Source organism: Lepisosteus platostomus, chromosome 2, assembly GCF_059453375.1.
Source record: "Lepisosteus platostomus isolate fLepPlt1 chromosome 2, fLepPlt1.hap1, whole genome shotgun sequence".
Taxonomy (NCBI): domain Eukaryota; kingdom Metazoa; phylum Chordata; class Actinopteri; order Semionotiformes; family Lepisosteidae; genus Lepisosteus; species Lepisosteus platostomus.
In genome coordinates this window covers 43,817,424-43,831,730 of record NC_142612.1, presented here as the reverse complement: position 1 = coordinate 43,831,730, position 14,307 = coordinate 43,817,424, and the positions used below count along the sequence as shown (strand labels likewise).

Genomic DNA, 14,307 nt, shown 5'->3' with positions numbered 1-14,307 from the left:
TTGCAGCTTAATTAAAACTGTGTGAGGACAGGTTTATTGTGTGAATGCAAAATTCCAAACACAAGATGAGAGACAGCTGGAACACAAACATAAAACCATGGACAAAATCCATTTCCAAACCGCTTCATCCAATTCAGGGTCACAGGGGAACCACGGCCTATCCTAGCAAAGGTGGGAATATACACTGGATGGGACGCTAGTCTATCACAAAGCAGACAGACACAAACACATTCACACCAGGGTAAATTTTCCCAAAAGTCAGTTAAACTATAAATATGTCTTTGGATTGTGGGAGGAAATCAAAGCATCTGGCAAAAATCCATGCAAACAGAGGGAGAACACACAAACTGCACCCAGATAGCACCCCAGGTCTCCAGCGTTGCAAGGAAGCAATGCAAGCCACTGTGCCATAGTGCTATCTGTCATATATATATAGTAATGATAAAAACAAATTTAAAGAACTTTACTCATAAAAAACAAATTCTCCAGACAGACTTTCAACAAAGGCAATCAGTCTCAGCAGACCTTCTCCCAAAACTTTCCCAGAATGTATTACTCACCGGGCAAAATGCACAGATTAATGTACATTTTTGTGTACAGATGCAGCCATTCAAAGTGCGCGGTACAGACACGAACCGGAGGTAATTGGCTACGGCGTCTCGCATCGTGACGCGCGATGACGCAAAATACCGCGGTACGTGATTGGTTGACCGACAGGGGCACTCGTGGTCCGTTGGTCGGTCGTAGAAAGATTTACAGTAAATGTCTTTACTGTGCCTGTTTTAGCATTGAATATTTATATGGAATTTTACCACTGAAGGGAAATCTTAGTAGCTGAGCATAAAAAGAATAGGAGCATACTGTAACGCGTGTGAAGGCCATAAACGATATTAATTTTGGAACATAAACATACAGTATATGGCTGGTCTTGGTACTTTAAATAAAAAATACACACCAGTATTTCATTTCTCCCTAAACATTTTAAGCTTCGAAGTCTTTAACTAACGTGATACCGGACTCAACAAGCATACTTTTCGAATTTGATTAAAAGGGAATATAATATGGAATCGCGTATCTAAAGAATTTAATAACGGTATGATTATATTCGGGTGCTGCGACAGGGCTGTGTAGGGCTGTTTCGCCTGCCTGTTCATGTGAGCTGTCTTGTAGCCTACTGGTCTAGGTGCGTGACTAACAACGCACAGGTTGTGTGTTCGAATCCAGCTGGTGCTGGACTTTTCTTTTAACAAACATTTCTTCGAAAAAATAGAATAGCGATATTATGGACAATCAATTGACTTTTATATTTCAAAATATCGCAACATGATCGATTCTAAGTCATTTTTGATAACAATGAATAGTCACCTTCTTCCCTTCTGACAGCGGTTCCTGCCTCTATTGTGTGTGTGTGTGCAACAGAGTAAATTTTTATAGAGAAATGGAGGCTGGACAGTATGCGTTACAATATAAACATTTATATTGATTTAAATCGTGTTCTGATTTAAATCGCAAACGCGTGTTTAATTATATGTTTTTTAATCATAATCAGGCTAATGCATTTCTACATTTTCTGTATGAACCAGCTTAGAGGTTCATACAGAAAGACAGCTTGTGTTTAAATTGAGTGTAAGGTCATTTATGCTTCTAAAGTCATGGTCAGCATTTATTATTGTACTGTGCTGTAAACTTTTTCTGTGCCTAGTCACATTATTTTATAGCGTTTTTATTGCGTTATTAAATCCGGTGGCGCTGTGTGTTAGTTTCCTGACTCCCATTATTTAAACTGCGACACTGATCATTCATCTCTAAATAAACTTTATTTTAGATACCGTTTTAAGCGAATAGGTAATTAGATTGCTCATAAACCTAATCGCTTTTTCTACATAAACACAGCGTGATTGCTCTCTGAAAATGCTTTTCCTTTATTTTTAAAGTAGGCTCAGATTTCAACTATAGATCGTATTATTATAAACTTTCTTGGAAAAATGTATTTTATGTAAACCATGTTTGCTATTAATTCATTTAGGGCTAAAATACGTTCATTGTCTTCCAATCGAGTCGAGTTGACATTGGAAGCCTGCCACACCCGAACTGTTAAACCAACGCATTAGCACGTCGCCAGTATTGGCTTTAGTATTCCCCCCCTCTTCCCTCAATTCAATTCAATTCAAGGTGTTTTATTTGCATGACAGATGGGTACATGCAGTGTTGGGTATGTATATTGTAACGCTTACGGCAGACAGACACTGTGTAAGAGCCAGCGCACCTGAGCAGCGCACCGAGGGAGCGTCTGCATTTATAACTTAGTTTTTAAAATTAGTCAAGCAATATGAAGCATCTCCTTTTACTTAGTGCCTGAGCATAAAAAGAATAGGAGCATACTGCAACGCGTAATATTAATAAACGATATTAATTTTGGAACTTAAACATACAGTATATGGCTGGTCTCGGTACTTTAAAGAAAACATACACACCAGTATTCCATTTCTCCCTAAACATTTTAAGCATCGAAGTCTTTAACTAACGCGATACCGGAGTCAACAAGCATACTTTTAGAATTTGATTAAAAGGGAATATAATATGGAATCGCGTATCTCAAGAAATTAATAACGATATAATTATATTCATGTTGCAAAAGAACTGCAACGGACATAAAAACTCCCTTGCTTTTAACAGAGCGTTCCATAATTTCTAACTACGAAAATGCCAGGTGAAAGGATTTGTAAACATATTTTGTTAAAGCAAGTCAGTTTTTTCCACAACACATAAAAGACATTTTTCCAAGAAAGTTTAGCCTTTGTCACTAATGAAACCACTAAATAAAGACATAAATATAGAAATCTTAAGATTTGTTTTATTTAATGTTGGTAGCAGGATGAACTGTCAGAGTGTATATTGTGTTGCAGAGTTGCTGCAAGATGTTAACAGTGAAAAAGGTATTTAGAAATGAGTTATTTCAAGATGAAAATTTTCAGAATAATTGCAAATCTAGCAGGATAGAGAAAGCACAGAAAACTGGCAGTTAGATTGATCAGATTAGTATGAAAAGTCATTTAGCAAAGGGAATGAGAAGAGTGACAAACTAGTATACTTTAGATCTTTTTTTCTGAACCAGGGAAAATCTGATCATGTTTCCCTATAGCAATAATAAAAAACTTTATTTGATATATCACCATTAAAGGTGGCATCTCAAAGCAATACAGTAGATGTAAAAACAGATAAAAGGACCACAGATTACAAAGTAAATGCATATAAGAAAGACAAGCAGTTAGAGGTGCTACCAAAATTAGAAAATGAAGCAGATACAGACACTAAGTCTTCTGAAAAGAAAGGTTCTGAGGTTAGATTTAAACTGGCCCTGGTGTGTGTGTGTTTGTGTCTGTTTGTCCTGTGATGGACTGGCGCTATGTCCAGGGTGTATTCTGCCTTGTGTCCGTCGCTTACTGGGATAGGCTCCAAATCCTCTGTACTGGATAAAGAGATTAGAAATGGATGGAAGTAAAGGCACTGTGTGGATGGAACTATACACAGTGTTAGAAACCCACTATGAAATGGCAGCATCTCACTGAGAATGAAACATTTTATAGTGCTGGCTTAAGGAAACAGCCTTTCCACCTCTCTTGGGATACGCGATTCCATATTATATTCCCTTTTAATCAAATTCTAAAAGTATGCTTGTTGACTCCGGTATCGCGTTAGTTAAAGACTTCGATGCTTAAAGTGTTTAGGGAGAAATGGAATACTGGTGTGTATGTTTTCTTTAAAATACCGAGACCAGCCGTATACTGTATGTTTAAGTTCCAAAATTAATATCGTTTATGGACTTCACACGCGTTGCAGTATGCTCCTATTCTTTTTATGCTCAGGCACTAAGATCTCCCTTCTGCTTTGTGTAAGGATGGTATCAAAAGCAATCTTAAGTGGTGAGAAAGCTGTGCTCAATGTATTAAGGGACTTAAAAGTAAATGGAGATGCTTCATATTGCTTGACTAATTTTAAAAACTAAGTTATAAATGCAGACGGTCCCTCGGTGCGCTGCTCTGGTGCGCCGGCTCTTACACAGTGCCTGTCTCCCGTAAGCGTTACAATATACATACCCAACACTGCTTGTACCCATCTGTCATGCAAATAAAACACCTTGAATTGAATTGAATTGAATTGAGGGGATAGGGGGGGAATACTAAAGCCAATACTGGCTCAATACCCTCAATGGGCTTTGACGTGCTAATGCGTTGGTTTAACAGTCCGGGTGTGGCAGGCTTCCAATGTCAACTCGACTCGATTGGAAGACAATGAACGTATTTTAGCCCTAAATGAATTAATAGCAAACATGGTTTACATAAAATACATTTTTCCAAGAAAGTTTATAATAATACGATCTATAGTTGAAATCTGAGCCTACTTTAAAAATAAAGGAAAAGCATTTTCAGAGAGCAATCACGCTGTGTTTATGTAGAAAAAGCGATTAGGTTTATGAGCAATCTAATTACCTATTCGCTTAAAACGCTATCTAAAATAAAGTTTATTTAGAGATGAATGATCAGTGTCGCAGTTTAAATAATGGGAGTCAGGAAACTAACACACAGCGCCACCGGATTTAATAACGCAATAAAAACGCTATAAAATAATGTGACTAGGCACAGAAAAAGTTTACAGCACAGTACAATAATAAATGCTGACCATGACTTTAGAAGCATAAATGACCTTACACTCAATTTAAACACAAGCTGTCTTTCTGTATGAACCTCTAAGCTGGTTCATACAGAAAATGTAGAAATGCATTAGCCTGATTATGATTAAAAAACACATAATTAAACACGCGTTTGCGATTTAAATCAGAACACGATTTAAATCAATATAAATGTTTATATTGTAACGCATACTGTCCAGCCTCCATTTCTCTATAAAAATTTACTCTGTTGCACACACACACACACAATAGAAGCAGGAACCGCTGTCAGAAGGGAAGATATGTTCAAAATATCGCAAATATCGATCATGTTGCGATATTTTGAAATATAAAAGTCAGTTGATTGTCAGTTGATTGTCCATAATATCGCTTACCTATTTTTTCGAAGAAATGTTTGTTAAAAGAAAAGTCCAGCACCAGGATTCAAAATTAAAGGCTCAAATGCTGTAAATGAGAGGTTAAGCTCCCCCTGGCGGTTTTACAAGGCGACTCCGGATAGTTTCCGGCAGAGCGTCAAATGATACGTTATACCGCGTGATACCGCGACACGCCCACAGGGGTATGCCGCGAAGTACCTCACCCATTTTGAATGGCTGCATCTGTACACCACAGAAACCTTAGTATTATGTATATCATCCAAAATGTGTTTTGTCAAGGCCGGAAAAGTAGAACCATCGCGTTAAATACAAAGTACATGGTGATGTTTAAAAACCCTAGAGATAAACTACAGATTACAACCCTGTCCCGACAGATGTACCCCGGTAAAGCCAAATTTGTTTTGGAAGCGTTCGATGATGCTACTAAAATGCCACTTGTTGGTGGATTTAAATGCAGACACTCCAGATGACTATCGCTTGCAAACAGGTCTTTTCCCCCCAGATGTACCCTTATGTATTTAAAAAATCTAAAAGTCGGTGATCTCGCAACCATAGACTCAGTTGAAAAAACACATTCGGTCCGACAACATGTCTTCAGGCATTCTGAGAAACCTGACTCTCTTACATTTTTTTCTCTAGTTTTAAGCTTTTCTGCGAATACGCTTGATACCGGAGTAAACAGAAGCTCTTTTAGAATTTAGATTAATAGGGAATATAATATGGAATCGCGTACTTAAAGAAATTAATAACAATATAATTACAGTATATTCATGTACTGTAGCCAAAACAGTAGTATATACTGTACACATACAGTATCTATTGTTATGTGTACGGCTGTTTCAGCACTTCTCATTTGACCGCGTTAGTGGCGTGATGGTTTAAGTGCCTGACTTATAAGCGAGAGGTCAGCTGTTCAAATGCAGCTATCACCATGAGCTTTCTTTTAACAAACATTTCTTTGAAAAACTAATATAGCAATATTATGGACAATTAATTGACTTTTTTATATTTCTAAATATCACAACAACGAATAGTCACCGTCTTTCCCTCTGAATTGCTCCAGTAGCAGGAACCTCTATCGTGTGGATCCCTTTAGATCTCCCTTCAGATTTAAAAGGTTATTAATAATATCTTCGGTGTCCCATCTTCCCAGTTTAGCTGATCTTTTGCTGCCTACGCATGCTTACACAGCTCCCTAGGTAAATTATCATACTTGACTGAGAAAGCTTTAGAGAACTTAACATTTTTATTATCAACAAATTGTAAATACGACGTTTACATTGGCGTTATTAACTTTTCACTTGAGTGTATGGAGGAGTGTCAGCTGTCAATGAGAGCAGACACCCCCTCTTAGGCTGGGGAAAAGATTTTTTTAGTTTTTAAAAAAGAAATAAAAAACTAGCAACACTACAGGGTTCACATGGGCACCCTCACCACTGCCACATCAGGTCAGCCCCCCACCATCAGGTACTCAAACCTGGATCTCCAGTGTCACTCAACAGGGACCCAGCCTCTTGAGCCAAAGGGGAATCTCCTGGTGGCTGCGGTCCCTGCTAGACACAGGGAAGGGCAGTGACGTCACCATGCTGGTAAGCCGGCTCTCACAAGCAATGGAGGCTATATGCATTACAATATATTGATTTACTACAATACAATACTGCAACGTTTCGGCTGTGAATCCTTCTTCAGGTGTGAGGGCAAGTAAGCCCAAATCATAGTTGAACCCGTTCAGAGCCTACGTTACATTTTAGCATTTCATTTTGAGCTGACCCTCACACCAAAAGACTTCACAGCCGAAACGTTGCGTTCTTTTGAGCATGTGTACAATGCTTTAATACAGTTTAAAATAACTAAAAGTATCAAATGAATTCTTATCTCTATTAATGTAACTATCAAGTGGTATAAATAAATACAGCTTTTTAGTATATTTACACTTTTCTAAAATGTACTTAAAAAAACAATCAAATCTTTCCACGTTTGATCCCAAGAGGAAGTTCAATACACCCCTGCTTTGCTTCACAATGGTATGAAAAATAAATGTAGACGGTGAGAAAACTATGCTGAAAGTTAATAGCTTAACATTGGAATGTTCTTCCATGTGTAAAAAGAGTTGATACGCAACGTATCTCCTTCATACATTTTCAGTTTACAGACTGTACAAGATCATTTTTGTGAATGATGTCTTCTGTATCACATTAAAATTGGAACGCCTTTCACAGGTGTAAATCCACCTATCCTCTAACCCAGGGGTGGGGAACGTCCGGCCCGTGTCTGGCCCTGCCAAGGCAACCGCAGGCGTAGAGCCTGGCGATAATTCGATAACAATAATTATCGCGATATAATTTTCCTTGATATAATTTTAATAAAAGTTTGATAAATGTTCATGCTTTACACATGATACGCGCATGCGCACAAAATACTGCGCGAGTGCGCGTGCGTGTTGCAGACTGGGCAGCTAACAGATTTGTGTAATGTTTCTGCTGTTTGGCAAGTGATGTGTTCTTAAAATAAATAGTTGTTTAATTCACCAATTAACTGTCTGGTTTCTTCAACTTTCACTCAGGAGAAAAAAATCTGCCTTTTAACTTGAAAGAAATAATGATTTGACATTTATCGTGATAATTATCAATATCAACCGATATGAAATGTTTTATCGTGATAATGTTTTTGGCCATATCGCCCAGCCCTACGCAGGCGGTACTTGAAATTCAATAAATCTAGGAGCTTTTTTCATAGGAACATAAATTTATATAAAGTGAATCATAACAATAACATTAATTTTGAGGGACAAGCAAGGAACGTCCATTACGGGATAGACAGGACACATACGTGTTCATGACGGGACAGACACGCATGCTTCTCGCCGGCTGCCCGCGGCCCGTCTGCCTGTATTGCGGTGAGTCAGAGGGCAGTCACTGCCAGACAGGCTGGGAGTGTACACGTTGCGAAAGTGTTAACACACTGTGTTTTACGAACTGCGGGATGAAGTCAAGCAGTTCATGGAAGTGAAGGGAAAACCTGTCAGGGAACTCGATGATAGCAAGTGGCTGTTTGATCGACTGGGCTCCAGACTGACCGACGCAAACCTGGAAAAGCAGTTACGAGTAGCAACATCATCAATACCAGCTAACATCACATGCCTTACCAAAGAGAGGCAGTTCCAGCCATCACATTAGGGGTGAGTTAATTAAATGTTTGACCAAACTTAGCAGGCTCATTTTTAAATTGATAATTTTGTATGGCCCGCGAATGATGTTATAAATATCAAAATGGCCCTTGGCTGAAAAAAGGTTCCCCACCCCTGCTCTAACCGGTTCATCCAGGATTGGTAACAGATTCACAACCCGCCCTCCTCCCTGCCTGTTTGATTTTCTTTTTAACCCTTCTGTGGCCGGATTGTTTTTCGTGCACGAAATCTGGGCATGGTGAGGTGCGCTGGCAGCTGTGTGGTATGACGCAGTGGTAGCCGAGCACGGTGAGGAGCGTTGGCAGCTGTGTGGTGTGATGCAGTGGTGGCCGGGAATTGTGCAGTGTGCGCTGGCAGCTATGTGACGCAGTGGTGGCCGGGCACGTTGCAGTGTGCTGGCAGCTGTGTGACACAGTGGTGGCCTGGCACAGTGAGGTGCGCTGGCAGCTGTGTGGTGTGACGCAGTTGTGGCCGGGCACGGTGAGGTGCGGGAGAAGGGGTATGTGTGGATGGGGCTGTGGGGGTGTGTGTGGATGGGGCCGTGGGGGTCCTGGGGTCCGGCGGGTCCTGGCTGTGGTCTGGCCAAAAACTAAAAATAAGATACAATCTACAGACATTCACAACATGTAAATGTTTTGTGATATGTCTATATTGTGAATGTCTGTAGATTGTATCTTAATTTTAGTATTTGTTTTGTTTCACATTCATTTATAAGGGAGAGTGTCATAGATAAGACTCCCTTACCCCCATCTTGATTAAAATCGCAAACGTGTTTTATAAACTACTTTTATTTTTCACAATCTGGCAATGCCAGACAGAATCCACATTCACCGCGGCCTAGCTGCCTTGCAGATCAGAACATCAAGGAAGAAAACAATTATTACTACCTGGTTTTCAACGTAAATGCTTTAACTTGCTAATGCGTTACTGTAACAGTCCGGGTGTGGCAAGCTTCTAATGTCTCCTGACTTGGGCGAAAGGAATAAAGCTTTGTTTGATTTCTGAAACCCTTTCTTTAAGTCCTCAGTTTTCTTTTAACATTTCATTTAACATTTATTCCTTTGTTTTGTGGTCTGGGTAATTGGAGGCTAAGCTGTTATGCTTCCTATGGTGATATACGGGTTTTTTGCACAAAGCCGTATTGAGCAGTATTTCTGGCGTTAAGAAAGTTAGGTGTTAGCATAAACTATTAGTAATCAATAATATTAAATTTAGCACTGTAATAAATTGTGCTAATAATAAATTCTAGTTTACTCTGAGAATGCACGGGAGAAGAAAAATGCCCGTGGTCTTTTCACTGATAAACTTGTGTTAACAAAAACTACAGTATGCTTAAGAGTTGTTCAACCATTTTGTTTTAAGACAACACAGACTGTGCCTGCTAGAGCACCACAATTCACACTCAACCACATCACAGATCACAGATCAGTCCCAGTGTGTGAGATCTTGCTGTTTGATCTGAGAGAGCTTATCTCTGTAAATATATTAATATCGAGTGGTATTAAATGCAACTTTTTTGTATAGATGACACTTTTCTAAAATGTCTTTAAAAATAAAAACAATTACAATTGGCATGACTAGCTTTTTCCCGATAACTCCTACGAAAACACTTAGTGTGCGTACAAAATACATGTGGCTGTTTTCATAGCCTTCACTATGTCGTTTTTAAGCCATTTTTTTGACCACGCTCGAATATTCTTCTGTCCATATCTTTGGAAGGGAAACACAGAAAACCTTCAAGCCAAATACACCACGACGAAAATGTTCACAGCCTCCACATAAAACTATCAGTGAGCTAATTCTCTTTTTTTAAACCTCCAGTTTTTCATCGATGCATAATTACGCACTAACTGGAACCCAGGGGGACCGCTTGTGTGCACACGCTCACAATGGGAGAAATACTGCTCAATATGGCTTCATGTGAAAAACCCGTATATCACCATAGGAAGCATAACAGCATAGCCTCCAATTACCCAGACCACAAAACAAAGGAATAGAGCTTTGTTTGATTTCTGACCTGCATTTCATTCAGGTGAGGGTCAACTATATACACAATACAGCTGACAGGTGGAAAATTCCTATTCTTTGCTCAGCAGTGTCTTAAAACCAGCACCCATGGTGTTCAATCCGATTTTTTTTTACACAAAAGACTGATACAGTTTTGCGTTGTGAATCTGTTTTCTAAAAAAACATGTGAGTCGGGGAGGTGGACTTGCCCTTATTCTACTTTGAAAATACTTGTGAAACCGGTTTCTTTACAATGTAGACAGAGAGAGAGAGAGAGAGAGAGAGAGAGAGAGAGAGAGAGAGATGCAATAACTACCTTTGCACATTAATGTAGGGCTTTTGGGCTCACATGAATTTGCGCCCTATAGTACAACCTGCGGTACCGCTGTGTACGTACAGTACGAGAGCTCTCACACAACAGCAATCAGTTGCGGCCAGTAGGAAGCTGAAAGGTTGGGATGTGTTCATGGGGGCAATGGCCGAAACCAACGCTGGTAACCGAGTGCTACTTGAAAAACTCAAGTCTGCCCCGCTTGGGTGTGCAGCGTCTGTCAAAACTTTAAAACCCCCTGTAGAGATGTCGACTGCCGCCCCGGTCTCTAAGATAACTACAGAAACACCTAGAAGACAAACAATAATGCCAAGACCCGCATGGTTGTCTTTGTAACATTTTTTTTTCTTTCGCCTAAGGGTATGTGTGTTTGTGATAAATGACTTGACTCAAAATGTATATTAAAAAGCGTGAGCAATATAGTTACCATATCCATAAAAAGCCATATCTTAGCTTTTTCAAACCCTCGTTTCAGAAAAGGCATGCCTTTTCTAAATAGTGCTCTGAAAATACCCCCTATACCAGTGCCGTACTGATCTGGTAGCCCGGAAAATCCTGGTAATCCGTACCCAGCCAGTTGTTTGTAGTAGTGTGTATGCAAAGAAGGATCCCTGTAGCTCTTGATGACCGTCATCCTTTTAGATGTTTGTCACTTTCACAGGTCTGAAATGCAGCTTGACGATGACTTTACTAAATGCTAATGACACATGCTCGTTTTGATCCGTCTTTATTTCAATAGTGATGGTGTTCAAATAGTCAATGCTCACCAGCACATAATGGGGCTTGTCATACAATACAGTGACGAATTCACCATCCACGCCTTTGAAGGGCACACAACGCAAATGCTGTGCGTAGACGTCACCTATTAAATGGTGTTCTATGATATCTGTATATATATACATAGTGTTAAACCCACCAGTCATATCGACGGAGTGCGGTGATTTTACAGTTCCGACACCCGATTTGAAACCCAACACCCTCTCCAGACGGTCATGTGCATGCATAACAAGCAATCCTTATCACCAGCAATCCTTACAGACCGGCTAATGGGGTTGTATTTAAAACTTACATTAGTTAACTTCATTTCATGCATGAGCTGATCGATGCTGCTGTAGTACCCTCTAGGTACGGTACATATCCATATAGCCTCAATCTCATCGTTGATGTGCAGAAAATCTTCATCTTGATCAAACGTGTTTAGCGTATGCAGATAGTGCAGTTCAACCAGACCCACTTCCCAGCTCCCGTCCAGGTCAATCGCCTTTGCTAGATGCTCTGTGAAGCACACGCTGGTGTTCTTTGGAAACATCTTTGAGGATGAATTACTGGCCAACTTAACATAGAAGCCAATGGGGTTCATTTTTCAGCACCTCTATATGTCTCTGACCTTGGAAGCCTTTACCCAATTATTTAATTTATTGCTCCAGGCGTGCCACTTTACCAAAAGCAGTTTGTTTTTACCACACCCCCTGGCTGTTAAAATCTTTTGGATGCGATACTCTCTCGGCATTGGGGTTTATCTTCTGTAGCTCTTCTGCATAGAATGAGCCCTTAATGTCATCGCCTGCGTAGTACTGTGGTTAGTAATAGGGTCTCAGAGCCGTGGTCCGCTCTTTGACAATGAAAATTTCATCTGTGAAGGTCTGTTCATACCCCTTCTCAAACACTCCCTTTATTTAAGACACCCTCATATGATCACCCACATTAAATGAAAACTTTGACGGTTTTCTTTTAAAGTGTTCACCATAGACAGTTCTCCACACCTCAAGGGAGTTGTCAGTCGTAACAGGGGTTCGTTTAATAGTCGTGTGGTAACTATGATTATAAGAGTAAATAAGATCAGTTAGGACGTTGATATATCGAAAGGTATTTTTGTGTGTCAGGTATCTTCACATTTTTGTTTTAATAGTTCTGTTAAACCTCTCTATCACACTAGCCTTCACATCTCTGAATGTAATGAAATGTTCAATATTCTCACGTTTGAGAAAATTTTGGAAGGTCCTGTTAAGAAATTATTTTCCCTCGTCCGTTTGTAGCTTTTTAGGAGTACGACCCTCTTGAAGTATATTTCAGAAAATGCTTGTCATGCCCTCTCCAGACTTGGTTTTCAGTGGCATGTCCCAGGTGTATTTAGACAACATGTCTATACATGTTAAATGTAACAGAAACCATCGTTGAACTCGCTGTACTCTCTCATGTCCACCAAGTCGGCCTGCCACTGCCAGTCCATTTCAGGTACCAATGTCCTGTTTCCTTTAAAGCTCACCAGTCATTATCCACCAACACAATATTCTTATGATCACTTACCCAATACAAAGAGCACATGACATGATCTACTCATAGAGCAGGCCAAGAACTTCAGTTACCATAACTTGTTTTTCCACACAAACAGTCTGGCATTGCCTGTGTGCCTCCTAGCACCATAGTGAAGAGACAGTGAAATTTCAGGCATCCTCCTCTGTACTGGAGTCGTGAACAATGTGTCCCAGGAGTTCCTCCCCCTACCCTTCTTCTGTCTTCAAGATTAGTTTTGGGTAGAGTGGGGGGAGAAGATGATGCTGAGCCTTTCTTCTGCTGCTTCTACTCCCTGGTTTCTGAGTCTCTCCTGGTTCAACCTGCATCAATTCATTCTCTGAATTCCCTTCTCTGCTGGGGCTTTCCTCAAGCCTTCTTAACAAGGGCTCTTGACTCCCCCAGGGAATGAAAGCACCCCTATGATGTTTTTGGGTGTGGGCAGGGCTAACTGCCCAGGGCTTGTTCAGGAAATGTCTGTACACAGATGTAATGATGCATTGTTCAATTGCACCTTGTCCTTCCTTAGGACCTTCCTTAGAACCTTCCTCTCCATTAAGGTTCAGTCAAACATGTATGCAACCCTACACATTACGCCCGAATAGTGTGGTAATTTTTCAGCATCGGTCTTTAAAGGGTCCGTTGATTAAGGCAGGAAATGCAGTGGATAGGGCATGAAACTGCATCAATACTGTTGTGTTACCCACCCATTGATGCAATTAAAATCCATACAGCCCTTTACACCTAGTGCCCACACACCCATTTTCCCATTCCTTTCATTCTGTGAATGAAAAGTCTGGTCTTAATAACGCAATTCTCATTTCTCAGGGTTCCACCATCTAAAGCAAAAACAAAATAATTGCATCTCAGATCATTCCAAGAGAAAGATATCATAGCTGAGCATTCTGGAAAATAATACTCAAGTTTGGCTTGCTTCTTCAAATCTCCATAAAATGTAGGGTATCAGCATTGAGATAATCTACATGTAACAGGGCTATGAATTAGTTTCAGAAAAGATGTAACCGTGAATGGACGTGGTAAGCAGTGTTCTTGAGACTTGAATCCAAGTGCAGGCTCCTGCTGAGCAAGCTGCAGCAAGAAGTTGGAAGCAAAGCAAATAACCCAAAGCACAATTCAAATATGAAGGTGACACAGGCAGGGGTCAAAGCTGTGGATAGGACCAAAGCTAGGTCAAACAGGCAGGGTTGATACATGGGAAGGCAAGCAAAACACAGGGGTGATCCAGGAGATGTTTTTGAAGCAAAGAGACAAGAGAGTAGACTCAATGACTGAGCAGGGAGCATTGTCATCCCTGGTCTGAGATATCTGCTGATTAATAAGGTAAGTACAGGTAAAATGTACAGAGGTGGAATAGATCTTCCCAATGAAGGCTTGTCTGGTAGCAGTGGTGATTTGGGTACAC

The 14,307-nt window shown here is 40.2% G+C and overlaps 1 protein-coding gene across 1 annotated transcript in view; it reads left to right on the top strand.

Annotated features, from left to right (window-relative positions):
• LOC148676374 (uncharacterized) overlaps positions 1 to 13,727 on the top strand; it is a 38,498-nt gene extending 24,771 nt beyond the window's left edge. Inside the window, exon 4 of the mRNA XM_088644324.1 lies at positions 13,713 to 13,727. Within this exon, the coding sequence (XP_088500450.1) occupies positions 13,713 to 13,727 (15 nt within the window). The remainder of the gene's footprint in view (positions 1 to 13,712) is intronic.
• The last annotated feature ends 580 nt before the right edge of the window (positions 13,728 to 14,307 follow it).